Below are 22,854 nucleotides of genomic sequence, written 5' to 3' on the forward strand. Positions count from 1 at the left end.
CTGCACCTACCACCCTCCAGGTACAGAACATGTCCTCTTGTTTTAATACTTATCTTTCTTTGAAGAATGTCTCCTTCCTTTACCTTATTAAAACTCTTTATATATCTGAACGTTTCTATCATGTCCCCCCCTATCCCTTCTCTGCTCCAAACTATACATATTAAGATCTATTAGTCTTTCCTGGTAACATTTCCCTCTTGAGACTGCACTCCGTTTACTACAACTCTCTGTTTCCTATCCTGCAGCCATGATCTTATCCATTCAACTATCTTTGTATCCAATCCCATGCTTTCCAATTTATTATTTAACAGTCTGCATGTGGAACAGTGTCAAAAGCCTTACTAAAGTCTAGATAAGCTATAACTATGGCCCCCTATTTATCCATTTCCTTAGTCACTAAGTCAAAAAAGTCAATAAGATTTGTTTGACATGATCTCCCCCCAGTAAATCCATGCTGTTTGGGATCCTGCAAATTGTTGGATTTGGATGATCTATGACTCTTTCTTTTAAGAGTGTTTCCATCAATTTCCCTACTACTGATATAAGGCTCACTGGTCGGTAGTTGCTTGCCTCTTCCTTGCTTCCACTTTTGTGCAGTGGGCCAACATTTGCGCTTTTCCAGTCTTCTGGAATTACTCCAGTAGCTAGTGACTGGTTGAATAATTCTGTTAATGGTGTTACCAGCACCCCTATAAGCTCTTTTAGTATCCTTGGATGTATCCCATCAGGCCCCATTGATTTATCCACTTTCAGTTTTGAGAGTTCTGTTAGGACCTTCTCCTCTGTAAATGTGCTTGTTCCTACCTCATTTTTCTGATTACACCTGCAACTTAACTGTGGCCCCTTTCCCTCTCTCTCAGTAGTGAATACTGAACAAAAATAATTATTAAGATGATCAGTTATTACATTGTCTCCCTCAACAAGACTCTCTCTTTCTGTCTTTAGCCTTTTTATTTCACCTTTTGTTTTTCTCCTTTCGCTTATGTACTTAAAAACTTTTTTTTTGCCCCCTTTACCCACTGACTGGGCCATTTTCTCCTCAGCTTTTGCCTTTGCACATCTGATTACTTTCTTAGCCTTCTTCTGTTTTACAGAACTCCTCTTTGTCTTCATTATTTTGCGTCTGCTTGTATTTCCTAAAGGCCATCTTTTTTGCTTTCACAATACTTGATACCTCTTTCCCAAACCACACTGGCTTCCTTTTCCTTGTGGTTTCCTAAGCCTTTTCATTCAAAAGGTCTGTTGCCTTTAATATTGCACTTTTTAAATTTTCCCACCTCTCCTGCACTCCTTTCAAATTCTTCCACTCTGCCAAAGATTCACTTACACATCTTCCCATCCCTGCAAAATCAGCCTTCCTAAAATCTTATGCTGGCCACACACACAGCAATATTTTACCCGATCTGGCCGATTCCGACACATTGGAACGACTGATTGTGTAAAATATGGCCAAATTGAGAGTAAATCGTGGATCCCCACTCATGATCACGATGCGATGCGCGTCCCCGCTGGTCGCACATCGCATCGTCAGATCTGCCGTGCAGTAGGGCAGATCTGACAATCTAGGACACGATGCACTGTGAAAGTCTGGATGCAGGAGAGATCGTATGAAGATTGGACACCAAATCGTGTGCAGATCGTGTGCAGAGCTGCCGGGGAGAGTTTCAAGGGCAATCGTACACATCGGCTCATCGTGTGCAGATCGCTATGTGTGTGTGGGCAGCTTAACACTTTTGTTTTTGTATGGGGTGAGACATATTTAAGTTGGGATTGGCAAATCAGGGAAATCAAACATGTTGGATTTCACCTATTCTCCGGTGTCTGGACATCGAGGAAATGGCCCAATACATCGCAGATATATGGGGGCCTTTTGTGCTAACACAGGTGGGCAATAGGAGGTTGTACTGTATAGGCCCCCATATATCTGCGATATATTGGGACAATACCCTGACGTCCAGACGCCGAAGCATAGGTGAAATCCAACATGCTGGGTGCAAATGACCCGGCAGAAACAAGCTTTCCCTTCCCGTAAGCATGACTCAGAATCACACGGAGCTTTAGCCACACGCAAATGCTACACGGCAGTCGCACACAGAATATAGGCGTGCAGCAAATCATTTTAATCATCACAAGCTGCTTGGGGGTCCTATTCGAATCGCTTTGCGAATAAGACGCATTTTAAGGTAAAAAGTCGCAGGAAAAGATGCTCGGTGCTGACGTATTACGTGTAACGTGACTTGTAGCGCATGGAGGATAGATGTGTGTGGACACATCTGTACGTCTACAAGTTTACCTAAACGTATCCTTTCACAGGGTCGGATCGATATAAAAAAATTGATTGTTGTGAAAATCTCCTTAAAATGCTAAATATTTCAGTACAATAAGGGATTTCAATGCACACTGATAAAACCAAACCACTCACATTTACAAAGGTCAGATAAATGACACTGCAGACAATACAACAGTCCGTCATTGAATACCATTTTCCCTTTGCACTCATCAAAAATGTATGTTGTGCACCAGGCTGCCAATTCTAAACCCCTCCAGGGAACACAAAGTTCAGTGTTAAAAAAAAAACAAAAAAACAAAAAAAAAAACGGAACCAGCTTACTATAAAATATGACATCGTAATTACTGCCCTGCTTAGCAATTATGCTCCATTTTCAATCTTCAGGGATGAAACTGTCAAAATAATTATAAGCCATATTTTCCATAGCTACATATTTGCAGGGCAAAGCATCTTCCTATTAAATAAAAATACAATTACATACTTAATTAAGTCAATAATGAATCAGAAAAGCTTTCAGCAGCAACGTGAGATATCTGGGGATAATTGAAGCAGCAAAATATTTGAATTTTTTTTGCCTAAACTGCAAATTATTTTACTGTAATGGAAGCAAACCAACAATTCAGAAATCTAAAAATAACACCAGACGTAGTTGCACCCTTTGGAGGGAACCACAAGTTCTTTGGGAATCTACCTTGTTTGCGGTTCAAATCATCTTATTCCACCTTATTATTGAACTAAATTTGATTGTATATGGTCAGAGCAGCTTTTCTGTACAAAGTTAAAAGACTGTGAGCTCTACAGACAACACTGATAAAAGAGGATTTTTGGTACTTACCGTTGAATACTTTTCTCTGAGTCAGGTTGGGGGACACTGGACCATGAGGGGTTGTAGGTGGGAAGGTGTGGAGTTGGCACTAATTACTTAAATCTATAACTTCTCCCCTCTGCAACCCCTGACTCCAGTACAACTTCAAAAGTGCCTGGTATGGAGAAGCAATATTCAGTGACACTGTCACACCGAAAAATAACGAAACTGACGGTAAATTAAGACTCAAATCATAACTCATACTCAAAACGACTGAGCATGAGGGAGGTAACACAGTGTCCCCCAGCCTGACTCAGAGAAAAGGATTCAACGATAAGTACCAAAAATCCTCTTTTCTCTTTCGTCTGGGCTGGGCAGGGCTGGGCGACACTGGACCATGGGACATTCAAAATCAAAATCTGAGTGTTCCAGGGAAGGGAACACTCAGGTTGCCTGACCGAAGAACTGTACGTCCAAAATGGGCGTCACCGAAGGCAAAAACATGAAACCTGTAGAACTGCGCAAAGGTGTGGACAGAGGACCTGGTAGCTGCGCGACAAACTTGTTCAGCTGAGGTCCCGTGACGCACCGCCCAGGAGGCCGCCACAGCCCTAGTGGAATTAGCGAACACACTAGCTGGTGCCGGGTGCCCCGCCTCTGAATAAGCCCTAGCTGAGCCATTTTGCAAAGGTCTGCTTTGTGGCTGGCCAGCCCAGTTTGTGGACGTCGTAGAGAACCAACAGAGAGTCCGTCTTAAGCAAGATCGAAGTTCTGTCTAAATAAATGCGTAGGGCCCGGACAACATCCAACAGTGATAGATCATCCTGGTCCCCTGAGGACTCTGAAGATGAGAAAACAGGAAAAATAATCTCCTGGTTTAAGTGGAAAGGTGAAACCACTTTCGGTTGAAAAGAGGGAACCATCCTGAGCACAGCCCTATCGTCATGGAAAACAAGAAAAGGTGGTTTGCAGGCCAAGGCCCCCAACTCAGAGACCCGCCGAGCTGAGGCAATGGCCATCAGAAAAACCACTTTCCACATTACGAATCGAAGGTCCACAGATTCCAAAGGTTCAAACAGAGCCTGCTTAAGAGCCAACAGAACCAGGGGCAAATCCCATGGCGCTACTGGTGGTTGAAACGGAGGCTGTATTCGCAAGACCCCCTGTAAAAAAGTCTGCACCTCTGGGAGGAGAGCCTGACGCTGCTGAAAGTAAATGGAAAGAGCCGAAATCTGTACCTTTAAAGATTGAAGCCGTAAGCCGCCTCCAAACCACCCTGAAGAAAAGCCAGCAGTCTTTGAAGGCGGAACTGGGCAGTATGCACTCTACGCCGCTCACACCACATAATAGAAGTTTTCCAACCCTGTGATAGTCCTGCGCAGAAACCTGCTTCCGCGCCCGGAGCATGGTACCGATGATTGAAGGGGGAAACCCCTTAGCCTTTAAAAGCTTTGTCTCAACAACCAGGCCGTTAAGGCCAACTGAGGTAGGTCCCCGTGACAGAATGGCCCCTGCAGAAGAAGATCTGGTCGCAGCGGAAGATGCCAACTTGGTACTACGGCTAGCTTGAAAACCGTGGCGACCACGACCGGTGCGGCCAGTTTGGAGCCACTAGGATGACTGAAACCTGCTGCTCCCTGACTCGACTGAGCACTCTTGGTAACATGGGAATTGGAGGAAAGATGTAGGCCAGACGGAAATTCCAGGGAACTGTCATGACATCCACTGCGAATGCCATAGGGTCTCTGGACCTCGCACAAAATCGAGGGACCTTGCAATTGTGGCAAGAAGCCATCAGGTCCACCTCCGGCAGCCCCCACTTCTGGACCAACTGCTGGAAAATCTCCGGAGGGAAGAGGCCACTCCCCCCGTAGGAAAGTGGTCCTGCTGAGGTAGTCTGCCTTCCAATTCTCTACCCCCGGTATGAACACAGCTGAAATTGCCGGAACAAACATCTCCGTCCAAGTGAGAATGAGACTTGCCTCTGCCATGGCAAGCGCGCTTTTGGTTCCGCCCTAGTGGTTTACATACACCACCGCCGTGGCGTTGTCTGATTGGATCCTCACTGGCCTGCCGGCCAGGAGGGCCTGGGCCCCGCACAGGGCCAGATAAATAGCTTGGAGCTCCAGCACATTTATTGAAAATCCCTATCTCTGATGACGACCAGGTCCCCTGGAGACAGAGGTCCTCCGTCACCGCTCCCAACCGCTGAGAATTGCGTCTGTGGTGACAATGATCCAGTTGGGAGTAACCAGGAACCGACCCTGGAGGTGATCGGTAGCCAGCCACCAGCGAAACGACTGACGAGTGCTGTCTGACAGAACCAGCAACTGAGAAGAGAGGTCGTCCGAGCGGCCCGTCCAATTCCGGGGAATCTCCCACTGGAGAATCTGTGAATGGAAGCGGCCATACTGGATGGTCTCGAAGGTAAAGACCATCGTACCCAGTAACTTCATGCCCAGCCAGATGGATGGGCGAGGGGCAGACAGCACTTTCCAGTAAAGTCCTGGAGGGCCTGGGGCTTTGGGCTCGGGCAAACAAACTCTTTGCAGTGCCGTATAGAAGATCACCCCTAGAAACATCAGACATTAGCACCACGTGAGGTGACTTCTCAAGATTCTGTATCCACCCACGATACTTTAACACCTGAACCGTGTGACCCAGGTGGAGCTAAAGTTGGGCAGCCGAATCTGCCTTCACTAGCAAATTGTCCAAGTAGGGCACAATCGTTATCCCCTCGGAATGCAGCAGACTCGCCATTGCTGCCATGATCTTTGTGAAGACCCACGGAGCTGTAGCCAGTCCAAAAGGCAAAGCCTGGAACTGGTAATGAGCTATCCGAGCTGTGAACCTGAGTATGCCCCGTCCAAATCGGTATGTGGAGATAAGCGTCTCTGATGTCGAGAGACACCAAAAACTGATTTGCAGACATACCCTGGATCACCGATCGGAGCGATTCCACGCGGAACCGATACACCCATAGGCAGGCAATCAAGGCTCGCAGATTTAAAATCGTCCGATAAGTGCCGTTGGGCTTTCGGGCCAGGAACAGGTTGGAGTAAAAACCCTGTTCTTGTTGAGACTGTGGAACTGGAGCTATAACCCCCTCTGAACAGAGGGAACTGATAGCCTGGTTTAAGGCCAGTCTCTTCTCCGGCTCCCTGGCCAATGCCGTGGCGAAGAAACGTTGCGGCGGTGGCCCCCTTAGGTTGATCACATAACCTCGGGAGACAACGCCCCTTACCCAGGCATCCACTCCCGAAGCTACCCACCAGTCTCGGAAAAGGAGGAGACGGCCCCACCACCTTCCCTGAGACCGGATAGGCTGAGATTCTGTCAAGTACTCGGCTTCTCGGGTGCCCTAGCACCCAGGCGCCTGAATGTACCGGAGAATCTATCCGTGGCGCAGAACATCTGCTGGGGAAAGAGCATCCTCAGGCCGTTTGACCTCTAACTGGTCCCCCCCCCCCTCGAAAGGAAGAACGGAAGACCCGGAATCGTGAGCCCTCTTACTTCTGGGGCACCACAGACAGGAAACTGCTCTTTCCACCTGTCGCCTGGGATATGATAGTATCAAGCTTGGAGTCGAACAGGATGCTTTCGCCAAAAGGGAGAGATTCTAAAGCGCGTTTAGATTCGGAGTCCGCCTCCCAGGCACAGAGCCAGAGTGCTCTGCGCGCCGCGACTGCCGTAGCGGAGACTCTAGAGGATATCTGCGCTCCATCTCACACACACAGTCTGGATGAGACATCGGAAAGGCATTCCACTAATTTGTCAGCCCACTTCTCCATGGCTCGAGAGACTCATGCAGATGACAACAATGGGCGACTAACAACCCCTGCGCCCATAAAAATACTCCTAAGGCATCCTTGTAATTTTCTATCCAGCGGATCCATAAAGGAGGCTGCCTCTAAGACCAGTGGAGCCGTGTGTTTGGTTAAACGAGCCTCAGCCGCATCCACTCTCGGAGGCAGCTCCCACTTAGCGACCTGCTCCTGTGGAAAAGGATAAAGGGCTGCAAACTTTCTAGGAGTAGCATACTTCTTGTCCGGGGTCTTCCAGGCTTCTTCAACGAGATCAGAGAGATCCTGAGAAGCCGGAAAACAAACGACCCTCTTACGCCTCCGCTTGAATGGCCCCTCTGCCGGTGCAGAGGCATCAAGGTCCAGGCAGTCAAAGGACTGTCGTACCGCCATAATTAGGTCCTCCACACCCTGACTTGATGCGGACTCTGAACCTTCCTCTTCGGGCAGAACCTCCTATACTGGGAGTTCCCCCTCCTCCTGACCCCTCTCACAGGCTCCTGGGTGGAGGAGGACGCTTAGGCGCAGCCTAGGATCCTCAAAAAAGCGTTCCGTAAAAGAGGATACCTTCTCGAACCCTGCAGCTGAGTGCTCCATGGTATGGACCCAAGTCGGATCAGGACCCTGGGGACCAACCCCCGCTACTGTGGGCGGCAAAGGCAAAATAGTGGCTGGCGCTTCTTGAGCTAGTTCCTCTTTCAGGCGGAGCAACATCACCAAGTCAGAGAGCGAACGGTTCTTAACCTGATCCCACGCAGGTTCCTCTGTAACCGGAGTGGCTCCCCCTCCTGGCTGCGCACAAGTGGGCCCCAGCTGACAGTCAACACACAATGCCCCTGCATCTAGTTGTCCACATGGTAATTTAACCTGACACTGGGCACATGTAAAAAAATATAGCCATAGTGGGGGTTTGGCCCTTTGTGGATTTTTTGTCCGTCAGTTGAGCCCCCCTCTTCCTGCGCTACCGTGCCGCAGCAGGTAGCCCAGAAAAAATAATAACTAAATATATAACATGCGGCAATGAATATGCAAACACTCCCAAACAGGCACAAAACAGATTCAGCAATAACTGAAAACTACTTAGCTGCACCCTCCAGAGGGAAAGGAGCTTGAGAGCTCTCTGTCCTTCCTCCATGCTGGTCTGGCTTGTCCCACTAAAAAGACTGTGAGCAGCCCACGCAGCTTCCGGGAGTCCTGCATTCTGCCGCTGGAGAGCGGGGGGGGAACCAGTAGTCCATGGCTCCTCCCCCCACTATACTGAAGCAAGCCCCACGGCTCCTTCCCTCAAATGCTACTCCCCTCTGTGGGGAAAGCACTTGGACTAACCGGCGCTCACCGTGGGTGGTCTGTAGTTGGCACTCTGCCCACAGGAGCCGTTGACAGGAAGCCCGGCAAGATGGTGCCCGCCATCCAGGACCACGCTAACTGCTTGCACCCTACCAGGTTGAGCAGCGCGCAATCCCTGGACCCAGACGGTCTCACAGGGACCGGAGTGTGTAGACCGGGGGAAGCGCTCAGCGCTACTATCCCCCCTTCAGCTGCAGCTCTCACCGCCGCTTTACACTCCCGCTGTGCGCTGCTATAAGCTATAAGCAGCGCACAGCACCTATAGTAAAAATAAAAGTAAAGGTTTACAAATAAAAAGAAAAAGTCCTATGCTAAAAAAAGGCTGCAGCCCTAGAAAAAACCGTGCCTTCCTTCCACAGGCACTACACTGGAGTCAGGGGTTGCAGAGGGGAGGGGGGGGGGAGGGTTATAGATTTCAGTCATTAGTGCCAACTCCACACCTTCCCACCTACAACCTCCCATGGTCCAGTGTCCCCCAGCCCAGACAAAAGTTGCAAATGGAGAATATAGTTTAAAAAATAAATAGATTTAAAAAAGCGTCTGAGTTTCCTACATTAAGTTTAAAGCAAATCTTAAAAACCACTAATATTGCAATTGTCAAGACTGGTAATGTACCGTATAGGCTAAATCTACTCTTTATTAACGTGTACTAATAGGTTCCCAAAAATAACAGTTTTCATAATAGAACCTATTGAACTGGCTCCGCTACTGATCAGAAACTGTAACACTTGAGCTACTTGTTGTTATAGACCGGAGCACAAGATTATATGAGCCATTCTCCTCTCTCATTAACAAGGCATTTACACACACAGAACTGCCGCTCACTGAACGTTTTTTATTTCATTTTGCGCACCATTCTCTGTAAGCTCCACAGACCGTTGTGCCTGAAAGTACCAAGAGATCAGAAGTTTCTGAAATACTGAGACTATCCCAACTGGCACCAACAATCACATTTGTTATGCATTTGGGTGTTTGATCTCAACAATAACTGAACCTCTTGACCATGCATCCATGCTTTTATGCATTGAGTTGCTGTTGCATGACTGGCTGATTAGATAATTTCAATAATGAGCATGTGTACCTAATATAGTGGCTAATATACAAACATTAACCAACTTGGAAAGTCCTATATACTGTATATCTTTCAAAAGAAAGCAATAATTGCATGTAACAGACAATTTAATGAGCAGCGAGAGTGGCTTTGCCAAGTGAGTACCTGATGCCTCGGAGTTTAGCTCTGTTGTCATGGCGATCGATAAGATTGTGTAATATTTCAAGCACTAATTGGCGTAGCTCACAATCCTCCATGAGAGACGGAGATAGGAGGGGGTCCAGAAACGGCGAGGGAAGGGCCGCAGCGATCGTCTTGGCTTTGTAACCCGAAGTCACCTGCGAGTCAGAATCATAATCATTAAGGTCCATTTAAGAAAGTGCAAAATTTTAGTTTTCTGACTACATGCGCGTCTTTCTGCGGAACTACAATCCGCTTCTCTCGGAGGGATAGATGGTGACAGTTCCGAACGTAATTCGGATAGGTGCCCATATGCAAAACTAGGATATAAGTTATTTAAATGAGATTTAAGGTGCGGAACGAATACTTATGGGATCACTTCTTAATTTGGTGGTAACATTTTATACCTACTTTGAAGGATCCGGTAATCAGAGAGACTTATGGAATGCTTTTAGCACCCACAGTGTTTGCTTGTTACAGGTACACAAATAACCACATGTAATAAAAGCATTAAACTGTGTGACATGTGTAATAAGAACAGTCCCACTGTCCCCTCTCTCTCGTCATTACCAAGTACAATAAACTTACAATAAGTACAATAAAAATGGGAATAATCTGGGCAGAATTGTATATAAATGCCATAATAAGGGGAATAGTTTTAAACTAACAATAGTCAGGACATTAGGGTGGTGGTTTACACTATATAATATACAGTGAGCATCTACACCTGGACCTACAATACGGGAAAAGTAACAGAACATTGTGTTTCTTACCATGAGTAGGGATCTCAGCAACATGAGCTGAATTCTCTTTGTTCCCAGGTCCCTGAAATAAAAACAATATTACAGTGCAATATATACACACCACTTATTATACAGCTATGGTTCACATAGGCAAAGCCCTTCTATTAGCAACACATAAAACTGCAGATACGGAAAACACACATAGATAACATCATAAACAAGGATTCCATTTATTTATGAGACACAACATATTTCTTTGGTGAACATTAAAGTGGTTTAATTGGATAGAGTGTAAAAGAACATAGGCCCTGATTCAGAACCGGACGCTCTGAATCAGGGCGTTTTTTTTTTTTTTTGTGCGGCCTCCTGGCCGCTTGCATAGCTGTGGGTGACCACCCACAGCTATAGCGAGTGGCCATGATGATGGTCTTGACCATCGCGCTTGCGACGAGACCCTTGTGGTAGGGTCTCGTGGCCGCAAGCCCCAGAGAGATTTCGGCTCTAACAGAGCCGGAATCTCTCCACTGACATCACTCGTGATGTCAGTGTGGCCGCCCCCAAACGGCAGGCGTTCTCATGGGAACACCTCCGTTTGGGCAGCCACCCCCCCTGGCCCGCCCACCAAAGGGGGCGAGCTGTCACTTAACATCGACAGCTTGCCCGTCGCTAGCCGGGTGTTGCGCATGCGCACGACGGAGCCGGCTCCGTCGTGCGCATGCCCTGTGGGCCACCATCGACACGGTTGCGAGCGCTCAGCGCTTGTGAACGTGTCTAAATCAGGCCCATAGTTCTATTGCAGTGATACAATGACAGAAATCTGGCACCTAAACGCCCGGGGGCACCTTTGTATAAGAGTCCCCTCTTTCAAACAATGTGGCCCCTTAGTAGTTATTTCTGGTGATCAGACAATAACACCCTACACAGATGTGTCCTTGTATAGCTATCCTGAAATTGCGCCAAATACCCCCAACTAGCGCGACACAGACTTTCCCACTAAGTTGCACTAAGCATCCCGCCACACACTTGTGTACTGAATATGCATCTAATTCGCCTCAACAATGCAAAAAAGGATGATGCGCGAGTATCACGGACACTGGCGCTAGATTTGCACGCAGCGATCTTGGGCGACTCGGGCGCTAACCTGGGTAAACCGGTAAAACAAGTCGTGCCATGCATCTGCTGCCATAGGGCGCAAAGATAGGTTTATGAGGACACATCTGTCCTACAGAATTGTGTTAGGAAGTCCTGAATTGTGAGGGTTCTAATGGGCAGACCGCCCCATCCTGACGACAATAAACACAAGGGTCTTCTCATCTGATGCGGTCGGTGGTCCACAGGAGTTTCCTTCCAACACGTTAAAAAAAAATAATAAATTGTGTACAATCCGGCTTTTTACTGTTTGGAAAGGTGTTTTTATTGGCAGAACCTCTGGTGTTCATAGGTGCCAGCGGTGTGAGATGAGGGGCAGTCCCCACAACAGATATCCAGGTTTATTGGTTTATTAACCCGCAGATAGCAGGATGCAGGGTAACACTGGGCTAATGCAGCTATGCACATACAAGTGGCACAAACAGATCCAGCCAGGAGTTCATGGGGCTAATGCAGGTAGTGTGCATCTTAGGGTGGCACACATCTATACTATACTTTCAGTGGGAACCGTGGCCCTATTACAGTACTCGATGGTGGTACCGTGGCACTTATGCTACCTCCACTGTATGTTCCAGTCTCTGATGCAGTGAGATGCTCTGGTGCACATCCTCTGCGCAGGTCGGAGGTCGTGCTGTGATGTCAGCACACCTCCTTCTACGCACGGAGTCCCGGAACCCACTCCCCTCCTAACAGTTTTAATGCCAAAGCTAATGCCACAAAGTATCTATTGCATCTTTTTTTCATATACACCCGTGGAATCTACATGGTCAAGGGGACGTGAACATCTGGCAGCAGGTAAGTATGTGTGTGAGGTAGGTGAATGTAATAAAGTTATACTGTATACGGTGTGTGTGCACTGTCTTTTTTTAACTATTTAATTTACAGCTTGGGTATGGGTGCCGGCCGCCTGCTGGCACCTGTAGTTCCACTGTATATTACAATAGTTTGGAACTCTATAAGACATTATTACCTCCGTACCCACCACTCCAGGGGTGCGGGGAAGAGCCCTGGGCTTCAGCCTAAGCCTGGGGTTTTGGGAGAGGGGACACTCCTTCTTGGGGGGGTCCCCACCTCCCCTGAGATCCCCGGCTTGGGGTGTTAATGCTTTGGCCCTGGAGACCCGGTGATAGGGTCTCATGGCTGTGGCATTACATCCCGGTCAGTTTTGGTCCAGTGCTGGATTTAAGTATAGGGGAACTCCCAACGCATTTTGCTTCCCCCTATACTTAAAACCAGCACTGGTCCTGCAGCCAGGTGCTGGTTCATAAATTACGGGGGAACCATACTCATTTAGTTCCCCGTAATTTTAGGAACCAGGACGGGCTGAGCAGTCCGGGGCTGGTTATGCTTTTGGGTGGGACCCTACGTCATTTTATTTAATAAAAACACTTTAAATTAAGTACACATGCAGAAACATACACAAATCACACTATCTGTGTATGTTTCTGCAAAACTGGCAGCTCAGGAGGTGGAGCGTTTGAAACGTCAATCTCTCTGCGAGTTTGCTCCAATCTCACCCGAGAGTGTAACCTCGATTCTTGGTAAATTCCTGAGTTGTATCCTTTTCATGGAAAGTACAGAGTTTGCCCCATGGCGAGTTGATTCGAGTTTTCAATCTCACCCGAGTTTTTCAGTGAAAAATGAGAACTCTCTCCCGAGTAACATGCCTAAACTCACCCGAGATTGTCATCTCCACCAAACTCGAATCTTAGCAAATTTACCCCTAAGGGTAGCCGGATTTTGACTTCATACATTGTCTGCACTGTTGGGACTCATAGCCAACGCATTACTTATGTACATGAATAATAACGGTTTATAAGGAGTGGTATATTCAAATTGAAACACACTGCTAAAATACAGGATTTACATTACCTAATTTGTCCCCCCAGACAGAACCCTGCATTTCTCCTAAGATAGTAACAATGTTAACATTGCCTAAGTAACAATGAAGACTATTCCTTCCTGCAGTGACTGGGAGAACACCGCATCACCATAGCAACCCGTGGCTGTTGTCAAGGTAACAGACACAAGTATATTATACTTCTCATCAGCGGAGTTTCTTACCCATTGCAAATAATCCAATAAACCTAAAATAATAATAAAAAAAAAAGAGCAGAAATAAATAAGAAAAGAATGTCCGTGGGATAAGGACGGTTCCAACACAATCGCTTTGCGACAACGGCATAAAGTACTATGGCAGCGTCACAGCCCCACGCACACCAAGAATAAAGTCGGGAGGTATAGGTGCGATCTGTGAGTAATACAGATGTGTGTCTATTTCTGCCGGGCTAAATTTATAGAAGCGTAGGTAGATCGGACAAGTGCTGTGATGAGAGCATCTGTGTGAGAGACGAGATCAGGCCGAACGTAAAAATAGCGCCGAATCTGAAGGAATGCTGTGCAGTAGGAGGACTCGGAAATGCGCACAACCACGTCATTGTAAACCTCACACAAAGGGACTAATATGTTTAAAAAAAACAACAAAACACAAACAGGTACAGCTATAAAAATAGCATGCAGAAGATGCTGGTATCCGGACAGGAGATCAACAATGTCAAAGGTCGACACCAAATTGCCAACATGCAATTGGTCGATGGGGGCAAAAGGTCAACAGTGGGGAAGGTGGACAGGGGACCTGATTCAGCAAGAAATGCAGTCGCCAATACGCACGCAATCGGGCGATTGTTATGTACTGCGCATGCATCGCAGTGCACATGCGCACACCAGTCATTGCGATCGGGACTGCGATCACAGCGACTACGCAGACCCATCACAGAGTGATTGACAAGAAGTGCCATTTGTGGGTGGTGACGGGAGTGTTGGTCGGGCGAATGTAGGCGTGCCAGTGCGTTCCAACAGCGTTGCAGGGGCATGCATAAATTATCCACTGTGATGCCCTACGCGGCCTGAGGCCTCATAGCGTGCGATGAAATTAGCAATTTCGGAGCAAGGTCAGAGCTTGTGTAAGTGTGCGTGAGGCTGCGATGGTACTCGATGTTACCGATGGTTCCGCAGTCTTGCTAAACATTACGGATGTGTGTGTTGTAAAGTCGGCGTCCTTATGTAGTGCTGCAACAGCATAGCGATCGCAATGGATTAGCATATCATCGCAGTTGAACTGCGTATCTAATCGCTATTGCATTCGCAGTTGCGTTCCTTGCTGAATCAGGCCCAGGGTTAACAGGTTCAAATGGTTGATACATATGGTAGACACTTATTTTTTTTAGTGGTTTTTCAACATTTTATATGCTGGAAAACAGAAGAATACAGGAGCCCTGTATACAGTATCTCAGCACTGAGGACCTGATTCAGAGCCGCTCGTAAGCGGCCGCTCGTTCGCTGAGCGATGTTCGCACAACTGCGCATGCGTGTGGGTCGTAATGCGCATGCGCAAACCAGTCATTGCGGTCGGAAATCGTGCGCTCGCAAAACAGCGAGGGGCTGCTAATTTGATTGACAGAATGAGGCGTTTGTGGGTGGTAACAGGGGAAGGTGCTTGAAAACAGGGGAGTGGAGATCCGAACGCAGGCGTGCCAAACGGTCAAAAGGGCGTTTAATGGGAGTGCATAATTAGTAAAGGAGCATCATCGACCACGTCACTTGGTTGTCTTTTAGCCTGAACTGCTCGCAGTGATAGCGGGAAGAAAAACCTACCACAAGCACGGCGAGCAGTTCAGACGCCTTTCGATGTACCCGATTAATCTAATAAATACCGGAGATGACGTGTGATGCGAACGGCAAAGGGACGTCTTTACAAAATAGCGAGCGCATTTTTCGTTCACTCGCTCAGACATAGAGGCGTCAACAAATCGCAAAGAGCAAGCGCTCAATTTAAATAGCCGGCCTCTTTTTTGGAACGACCGTCCGCAAATAGCGTCCGGCTCTGAATCAGGCCCTGAATCCCTGAGATCCTGAACGGGTCAGATTCTTCTTTTCCAGGTGACATAGGAAAAGCAAAAATGGTAAAACTGGAGAAAACGGTCTCAGAAAACAAAACAAGTCACTTAAAAGAAATAAAACCAGAGGAAGATTTTCCAGATCTATTTATTTTATTCTATACTTCAGGTGTCTATATTCTAAGACATACAGCAGGGGTATTCAAGCTACTGTGGAACTACATGTCCCAGCATGCCATGCTACAGTTTTGCTATTAGGACATGCTAAAAAAAAACTGTGGCAGGGCATCCTGGAGTATGTAGTTCTACAACAGAAGAAGGGCATCATGTTGAATACTCCTGATCTACAGTATGTTTGCGTCACCTCAGAGTATATTGAGTATTGAGGTGAAGGATACCTCAGTGTATATTGAGTACTGAGGTGCAGGATACCTCAGTGTATATTGAGTACTGAGGTGCAGGATACCTCAGTGTATATAGAGTACTGAGGTGCAAGATACCTCAGTGTATATAGAGTATTGAGGTGCAGGATACCTCAGTGTATATAGAGTATTGAGGTGCAGGATACCTCAGTGTATATAGAGTATTGAGGTGCAGGATACCTCAGTGTATATAGAGTATTGAGGTGCAGGATACCTCAGTGTATATAGAGTATTGAGGTGCAGGATACCTCAGTGTACATAGAGTATTGAGGTGCAGGATACCTCAGTGGACATAGAGTATTGAGGTGCAGGATACCTCAGTGTATATAGAGTATTGAGGTGCAGGATACCTCAGTGTACATAGAGTATTGAGGTGCAGGATACCTCAGTGTATATAGAGTATTGAGGTGCAGGATACCTCAGTGTATATAGAGTATTGAGGTGCAGGATACCTCAGTGTACATTGAGTATTGAGGGGCAGAATAAAATAACAAGGTTTCGGAAATATTGTATAAAAAATAGTTTCATGTGAAATGAATTACGTTAAACTATTCCCCTATATAAAGACCCTTACATGAATCAAGTACTAAACCTAACCAGCTACATTTATCTCAGCTACAGACAGGGTGCTCTAAATGGAATCGGTATGGAATCCCGGGTGCCGCATTGCCGGCAGTTTGATTCCCGGCAGCGGCAGCCCGACAGATCAGCAGAGTTCCCGGCAGCGGAAGCCCGATAGCGCTGGAAATCCCGATCGTCCCTAAGGTAAGTATAAACTAACTTACCCCCTAACCCTCCTTAGGGGTGCCTAACCCTAACCTCCCCCCCAAGTACCTAACCCTAATCCCCCCTCTAAGTGCCTAACCCTAACCTCCCCCCGGGGGTGCCTAACCCTAACCCCCCCTTCCCCTAGCCTAACCCTAACCCTAACCCTCCCGGGGGGGTGCCTAACCCTAAGTCCCCCCCGGATGCCCTAAACCTAACCCTCCCCCACCGCGGCTGTCCGCTCACGGTGCCCGGCATCCCTTCGATTGGGATGCCGGGCGCCGGTCTCCCGGCGTCGGGTAAATGACAGGTATCTAGATACAGACGCCGGTTATTTATCCCACGCCTCCTCCTAGTGCCTCTCCCATAGTGCAGAGCGGCCAGGAGGAGCGGACAGCGGCGGTCCTCAGTAGGAGCGGGGATCAGGTAAGTTGCGTTTTTTGTTTTTTTTTAAGTCGCACTGCATAGGGGGGGTGGCCGCTACTGTAGGGGCACGGCATAGGTGGGGGTGGCCGCTACTGTGGGGACACTGCATAGGTGGGGGTAGCCGCTACTGTGGGGACACTGCATAGGGGGGATGACCGCTACTGTGGGGGCACTGCATAGGTGGGGGTGGCCGCTACTGTGGGGACACTGCATAGGGGGGATGACGGCTACTGTGGGGGCACTGCATAGGTGGGGGTGGCCGCTACTGGGGACACTATGGGGGGGCTACTACTAGTGGAAATGCATAGTGGGGGCTACTACTGGGGTCACTGCATAGGGGTGACTACTACTGGGGGCAATGCATAGGGGGGGCACTTCTGGGGGCACTGATTAAAGAGGCATTACATAAAGGAACCACTACTGGGGGCACTGCAGAGGGGGGATGACTACTGGGGGTACTGCAGAGGGGGGATTACTACTGGGGGCACTGCAGAGGGGGGATTATTACTGGGGGCACTGCAGAGGGGGGATTATTACTGGGGGCACTGCAGAGGGGGGATTATTACTGGGGGCACTGCAGAGGGGGGATGACTACTGGGGACACTGCAGAGGGGGGATGACTACTGGGGACACTGCAGAGGGGGGATGACTACTGGGGACACTGCAGAGGGGGGATGACTACTGGGGACACTGCAGAGGGGGGATGACTACTGGGGACACTGCAGAGGGGGGATGACTACTGGGGACACTGCAGAGGGGGGATGACTACTGGGGACACTGCAGAGGGGGGATTATTACTGGGGGCACTGCAGAGGGGGGATTATTACTGGGGACACTGCAGAGGGGGGATTATTACTGGGGGCACTGCAGAGGGGGCATTATTACTGGGGACAATGCAGAGGGGGGATTACTATTGGGGACACTGCAGAGGGAGGATGACTACTGGGGACACTGCAGAGGGGGGATTATTACTGGGGACACTGCAGAGGGGGGATTACTACTGGGGACACTGCAGAGGGGGGATTACTACTGGGGACACTGCAGAGGGGGGATTACTACTGGGGACACTGCAGAGGGGGGACTACTACTGGGGACACTGCAGAGGGGGGACTACTACTGGGGACACTGCAGAGGGGGGATGACTACTGGGGACACTGCAGAGGGGGGATGACTACTGGGGACACTGCAGATGGGGAATTACTACTGGGGGCACTGCAGAGGGGGGATTACTACTGGGGGCACTGCAGAGGGGGGATGACCGCTACTGTGGGGGCACTGCATAGGTGGGGGTGGCCGCTACTGGGGACACTATGGGGGGGCTACTACTAGTGGTAATGCATAGTGGGGGCTACTACTGGGGTCACTGCATAGGGGTGACTACTACTGGGGGCAATGCATAGGGGGGGCACTTCTGGGGGCACTGATTAAAGAGGCATTACATAAAGGAACCACTACTGGGGGCACTGCAGAGGGGGGATGACTACTGGGGGCACTGCAGAGGGGGGACTACTACTGGGGGCACTGCAGAGGGGGGATGACTACTGGGGACACTGCAGAGGGGGGATTATTACTGGGGGCACTGCAGAGGGGGGATTACTACTGGGGGCACTGCAGAGGGGGGATTACTACTGGGGACACTGCAGAGGGGGGACTACTACTGGGGACACTGCAGAGGGGGGACTACTACTGGGGACACTGCAGAGGGGGGACTACTACTGGGGACAATGCAGAGGGGGGATGACTACTGGGGACACTGCAGAGGGGGGATGACTACTGGGGACACTGCAGAGGGGGGATGACTACTGGGGGCACTGCAGAGGGGGGATTACTACTGGGGGCACTGCAGAGGGGGGATTACTACTGTGGACACTGCAGAGGGGGGATTACTACTGGGGACACTGCAGAGGGGGGACTACTACTGGGGACACTGCAGAGGGGGGACTACTACTGGGGACACTGCAGAGGGGGGGCTACTACTGGGGACACTGCAGAGGGGGGACTACTACTGGGGACACTGCAGAGGGGGGATTACTACTGGGGGCACTGCAGAGGGGGGATTACTACTGGGGGCACTGCAGAGGGGGGATTACTACTGGGGGCACTGCAGAGGGGGGATTACTACTGGGGACACTGCAGAGGGGGGATTACTACTGGGGACACTGCAGAGGGGGGATTACTACTGGGGACACTGCAGAGGGGGGATTACTACTGGGGGCACTGCAGAGGGGGGATTACTACTGGGACACTGCAGAGGGGGGACTACTACTGGGGACAATGCAGAGGGGGGACTACTACTGGGGGCACTGCAGAGGGGGGATTACTACTGGGGCACCCAGTTAGTGATGTGGCCATGGGGGTTGGTTGTCAGGGGCGTAGGTGCTCAGTAATGCTGCCCTGGGGGAAGGGGGGGAGGCGTCTGGCTCCTACACTTTCATCCTGGCTCCTAAGTTTTAGAAAAATTTGTCAAGCCCTGTGTTACCAGACACCTTTTCTCCCAATTCATCACTCGGTATTTTAGGTTTACAATTCCCTTAAGTGCCCACTAGCTGGGCATCGTACTTCTAGGTCACTTGCTTACCCAAGCTGAGTGGTATCGAGTGTGTGAGACGATCCAAACACTGGCACCTTGCCCATGATAAACATCATGATCTCCGACCTCTGGTAATCTGGTAAATTACTTCCAAAGAATCCTGCAGAATAATAATATTAATATCAATAAGCAAAAACAATCTGTGTGCACACTAAATCATTCAAATGAAAATCATACCAGTGAGTTTCATAAATTTGCAACATAAAATCAGGACACGTCATGTGATCGGCCATAGCTTAGCTCATAAAAGCATGTTTAGGTTTTATTGGGGTGTCAGACACCTATTAACACTGATCAATAAACCCACCCATGTCCTGGGGTCCCCATGTCTCTTCCCATATACTGTACTGGTCAGTTCTCCTGGAGATTTATGAATGAATACAGTAATTAGTACACACTACAGCAGGGGTCTTCAACCTGCTGTGGAACTACACATCCCAGCATGCACTGCCATAGTTTTAGCATGCTGTTATATCAAAAAGGTGGCAGTGCATGTTGGGATGTGTAGTTCCACAGCAGCTGGAGGGCCAAGGTTGACGACCCCTGCACTACACGTTTATCCATTACTGTAATAAGCAGCATGATACACTATGCAGACATGGGAACCCATAAATTAACAAGGCTGGGAAGGAGGCCAATACACGACTGGGAAACTAAATTAAAGTTTTCAGAAATTAAATAAAGTTTTGATGTTATAGATTCCCAATGTGAGAATACAAGACCGTCCTGGGAAACTTGACATTGAGAACATAAACCAGTGGTGGGCAACAGACTTCCATTGGCTCTATGTCCTTACTCTGACTTTTGCTCTGCTGTATCATCATAAAGCAGAGCATATGACAACTTGGTTACACAGCTTATCCAATCAGAAGAGAACAGATTGCAGCGCAATCTGCACAACGCTGCCCCCTGTCTTCCTGCATGAGAAATGACGGAACAGAAGGATAATTTATGGACAGGGTGGCATTCATAAATTGTACATGATAAATGTGTGACTTATGGTTATGAGGTTAGTAATGGGTGGTTATTGGTACCTCCAGGGAGTAGAGGAATTTCTGGGTGAGGAGGGCAGGAGTTTGAGTAAACTGGGGAAAGAATGAAGAGAGTTTTGGTACATATGACTATATAAGAGCATATGAGGCATTTTGGGGCAAGTGAGGGTCTTTTTGATGCAAGAGGGGTGCAATTTGGAACACGTTGGGACTCTGGGTGGCATGAGCAAGCTTAAAAGACGCATGGGGGCATTTTGGGAGTAGTGATAGGCTGCCGAGGTCATTTTGGGGTTGCTTTACTTTTTACATTTCTCTGAGAAAATTCTTTTACTTAAGTACTATAAACATTCTATTTTCAATTTCAGCCTCTTTGGAGTCACTGGAACAATTGTGATTTCCCCAAAGCAGCCCCTTCGGGTGTGTACGCTCACATTGTTGCAGCGTGTAACACCTTTCAACCAAAACCGGCAACCTTACACACAAAACAATTGTATTACGGTGTGCACAGAGGATCATGTGGCCACCCAACACACCTACACCGGCAGTTCATATTCATACGTCGCCCCCACACGGGGTAGAACATACAACGCTTCTACTGATAGAGTTTCAAAACCAGTACCGAGTCCTCTGTGCCGGTGAATTTATGGATGGCTATCCCCTGTCCCCTGAGAGTAGTGAGTGCATTGTACTACATCTGAGCAAATCACAGCTTGTAATGACGCATCCCAGGCTGTGCTCCGTATACCAGTGACGGTCACAATGTCCCTCCGTCCTCTCCTGCATGAACGCGTTTCGTTCTGTATAGGAACTTGATCGAAGCAAGTCTGACAACCTCCAGGTTGCGGTAATAGTTTTACACGTTTTGATATAAAATCGACATTGAATTCAAATCCCAAGCAAGGGAATTAGTGGAGGATTGTATGGTGATCTCAAATGTAAGGTAAGAATGTCATCAATATCTGGAAGAAAACAGTGCAAAAAGATGAAGCTCTGGGACACCCGGTTGTAACCTCTTTACCAAACCTCTCTGCGAAAACAGGAGCAAGTTAGCAGCTGGGCAGCAAGAAACATCCTCTTCACATTCCAAAAAGCGTAAGTGATCCAAAATGCTACACCGAGACAGCCTCTCCAGTTTTATAGCTCCCATTGAGACCCCCCCCACACACAGCTTTTTTGTTAAAATAAAGATCACAGCTTCAACTGCCACATTATCAAAGCCCGCCATGCTAGTCCCTGAAGCCAAATAGTTTTCGAGTTAACAGGTGCCTACTTTGGGGAAGATGTCCCAACAGACCCACTGACATCATTGAGAATGTCCGTGTGCTATGACTATCTTGCCCAGTCTAGTGACACCAACAGCACTGGGGACTTCAACTACCGTATATACTCGAGTATAAGTCGACCCGAATATAAGCCGAGGTACCTACTTTTACCCCAAAAAACTGGGAAAACTTACTGACTCGAGTATAAGCCTAGTGTGGGAAATGGCAGCAGCTGGTAGTGCCTCCAGTAGTAATCCCCCCTTTTAGTGCTCCCTGTAGTAATCCCCCACTGGTAGTGCCCCCTGTAGTAATCCTCCCCTGGTAGTGCCCCCAGTGGTAATCCCCCCTTTTAGTGCCCCCTGTAGTAATCCCCCCCTGGTAGTGCCCCCTGTAGTAATCCCCCCTTTGTAGTTCCCCCAGTGGTAATCCCCCCTTTTAGTGCCCCCTGTAGTAATCGCCCCCTGATAATGCCCCTTGGTAGTGCCCCCTGTAGTAATCGCCCCCTGATAATTCCCCCTGGTAGTGCCCCCTGTAGTCATCGCCCCCTGGTAGTGCCCCCTGTAGTCCCCCCCCCCTTAGTAGAGAGAGACGTGAAAAGAATTAAAAAAAAATAAACACTTACCTTAAACTCCCGCTCCTGGTCCCGCCGCTATCCGCTCCTCCGGCCGCTTTGCATGGGAGAGACGTCGTCATGACGACGTGTCTCCCATCACCCACTGCGGGAGCCGGAAGATGGCTCCCGCAGTGGGAGCAGCAGCAGCCGCTGAGAGTCTGACAGACTCTCAGCGGCTGCTGATTACACCAAACACGCAGCTGCCGGCTCCGGCGGCTGTGTGTTTGGCAGTGTGTAGCGCTGACCGAACTCCGTCCGGTCAGCGCTACACTTGACTCGAGTATAAGCCGAGGGGGTACTTTTTCAGCACATTTTTTGTGCTGAAAAACTCGGCTTATACTCGAGTATATACGGTAATTTCATGAATATGCTTGGAACAATCGCCAACAGAGCTAACTGATGAACGAGGAGAAAATCCCATAGGACAAGGAACGCCCGTGGATCCCATTTGAGAAGAATTGCCTCACATTGTGGTTTAATCGAGATGCCATAATTTAGATTTATGGCAAACGCCATCTCG

At 48.6% G+C, this 22,854-nt stretch overlaps 1 protein-coding gene across 1 annotated transcript in view; it reads right to left on the reverse strand.

The window, feature by feature from the left end:
• Positions 1-22,854, reverse strand: part of EFR3A (EFR3 homolog A) — a 198,254-nt gene that overhangs the window by 58,776 nt on the left and 116,624 nt on the right. The window contains exons 12-14 of the mRNA XM_088449716.1: positions 19,456-19,567; positions 10,250-10,301; positions 9,462-9,634 (exon numbers count right to left, since the gene is read on the reverse strand). Of these exons, the coding sequence (XP_088305842.1) occupies positions 9,462-9,634; positions 10,250-10,301; positions 19,456-19,567 (337 nt within the window). The remainder of the gene's footprint in view (positions 1-9,461; positions 9,635-10,249; positions 10,302-19,455; positions 19,568-22,854) is intronic.

This window comes from Taudactylus pleione, unplaced genomic scaffold (assembly GCF_031769625.1).
Source record: "Taudactylus pleione unplaced genomic scaffold, aTauple2 ptg000493l, whole genome shotgun sequence".
In the NCBI taxonomy this organism is placed as follows: domain Eukaryota; kingdom Metazoa; phylum Chordata; class Amphibia; order Anura; family Myobatrachidae; genus Taudactylus; species Taudactylus pleione.